At 34.1% G+C, this 2,311-nt stretch overlaps 1 protein-coding gene across 1 annotated transcript in view; it reads right to left on the bottom strand.

The window, feature by feature from the left end:
• Positions 1–460: 460 nt before the first annotated feature.
• LOC150086106 (transcription termination factor 2-like) overlaps positions 461–2,311 on the bottom strand; it is a 17,548-nt gene continuing 15,697 nt past the window's right edge. The window contains exons 3-5 of the mRNA XM_090374797.1: positions 1,888–2,304; positions 1,333–1,839; positions 461–1,284 (exon numbers count right to left, since the gene is read on the bottom strand). Coding sequence (XP_090230923.1) covers positions 461–1,284; positions 1,333–1,839; positions 1,888–2,304 — 1,748 coding nt within the window. The remainder of the gene's footprint in view (positions 1,285–1,332; positions 1,840–1,887; positions 2,305–2,311) is intronic.

The raw sequence follows: 2,311 nt of genomic DNA, 5'->3' as shown, positions 1-2,311 counted from the left end.
ACAATCTTTTAAGGTTTTTTTTTGGTTAAACTTTAGTATCCGGTACTCCCTAGCCATGGCCAGCAACCACTTTTTGCTTGAATCCCTCCTGAAGTCAAGTAAAAACCTAACCTTTTTTCACAAAAATGAGTCGATTAAAAATATGACTCCTCTTATGTTTTCCCCCCCCTTCTAATTACAACTATTTTTCTCAGTTCACGTCCTTCACACAACCTTCTGTTTGTCACATAACATAACACGAGGGGTACAGGATACTAAATTTCAGCCCTTTTTTGTTGCATTAAATTACTTGTATTGGCATAACTGAAAATTTAATTAAATAAAATATGCTTTGCAATTCTATTTCTGTCAAAAATTATATCCTGCTGGAAACTTTATTTGAATATAACAATTGAGCCAAGTGATATCACAGAAATTTGATGTCATTAAACTTATTTAACATTACTTATATGTCCATATTTCACACATCAAACAAATGTCGCATATCTACCAATGACACTGATTTGTGTTGTTTGTTTCTATGAAAGTCACCTTCCAAAACATTGCTTGCCAGATTAGACTTTTCCTGTTGAAGAGCAGCTATCTTTTCTTCTATTGTGTCTTTACAGATAAATTTATGAATATAAACGTCTTTCTTCTGTCCTAATCTATATACCCGATCACACGCTTGATTTTCTAAAGCTGGATTCCAATGACAGTCAATAAGAAACAAATGATTGCCTCCTATGAGATTCAAACCTACACCACCTGCTTTCAAAGAAAGTAACATCACAGGGGCACCCTTTGAATTATAATTAAAATCTTCTGCCACTGCCACTCTGTCTTCTGGTTTTGTGCTACCAAAAATAGTATGATATGGTATATCAGCTATTTTGAGATAATGTGCTATAATTTCCAGCATAGACACCCACTGTGATACAATAACACATTTTTCTACATCAGCTGTGGTAGCATGCCTGATTTTTTTAAGTTTCTTCATTACTGCCTTCAGCTTGCTGCTTCTGGAAGACAAACAAAAATCAGGATCACCGTGATAATTTCCTAATTTCAAATATGCTAAATTGGTTCCCTGTAGGTCAGTTGTATCAGGAACAAATTTTTCATTTTTCTGTTCTTTACTGTCTTTTTGAAGAGAAAATTCACTCATGTGATCGGCAATGTCTGAAACAGAATCACTTTCGCTGAAAGAATCACCAGCAGAAACTAGTGATTCATCATTTGGTTTTTGAAGTAGACTAAGATGACAACAACACTGCTGTAATCTTAACAACAATACCAACAATTCTGAATTTTGAACCCGTTTGCCCAAATTATCCACAGCATTGTTTATACCAGATTTATCATTTACGGAATTATTTCTTTTTCTTTCTTGATGTTGAACATATGATGTTAAAGTTTCTTTCAATGAATTATAAATCTTTTCATAAATCTCTCTTTCCTTCTCTGATAATACAATATAATGAGTTTTTACACTCTTTGATGGTAAAATCACCAAAGGCTGTCCTGTTGATGTCTTTTGAGCCTTTGTACGTCGTAATAATATACTCTTGAGTAATGTATTTAATCTTTCTATTCCCTGAGCTGAATTATTATCGATCCATTTCTTCCATACCTCTAACTGGTCATATGGATTAAAGCACAAAAATTTAATTAAAGAAAACATGTCTAATAAATTATTGTGAATTGGGGTTCCACTAAGGGCCCATTTGTATTTAGCTTGCAGTTTATATATAGCTTTAGCTGTCAGTGATTTGTAGTTCTTAATACAGTGAGCTTCATCTAAAATAATTCTTTTCCAATGGATCTGTAAAAGGACAGGATAATTATTTTGCTTCTGTTCTTTTTTATTTAATGATTTACTCGAATTCTTTTCAGTTTCAAGGCTACTTGTCCCAACTTCTTTACATACAAGATTATACGTTGTAATAACCATATCATAATTCTGAATAACATTCACATTCTTTTCACGTTTATTTCCATGATATAGTAATATCTTCAGAGCTTTGCTATGGCAATGACGTTCTGCTTCCATTTTCCACTGGTGTACCAGAGATGCTGGGCAAATGATTAGTGTTCCACCCATGGAATTAGAGTCGTGGATGCGATGAGGATTGGAAGCTGTTTCTTCTTTGTGTTTAAGAACAAGAGATATCATAGTAAGTGTTTTACCAAGACCCATGTCATCTGCTAATATACCCCCATATGGGTGATGCTCTTCTCTCCATAAGAGCCAAGCAAGTGCTTGTTTCTGGTGCTTCATCAGAATAGACTTTAGACCTTCAGGATTCTTTTCTTCTTCCTCTTCTGATGG

Source organism: Mastigoproctus giganteus, chromosome 5 (assembly GCF_048544385.1).
Source record: "Mastigoproctus giganteus isolate SK-2022 chromosome 5, ASM4854438v1, whole genome shotgun sequence".
In the NCBI taxonomy this organism is placed as follows: Eukaryota; Metazoa; Arthropoda; class Arachnida; order Uropygi; family Thelyphonidae; genus Mastigoproctus; species Mastigoproctus giganteus.
The sequence above is the reverse complement of the archived record's forward strand: the minus strand, read 5'-3'. Positions and strand labels throughout refer to the sequence as shown.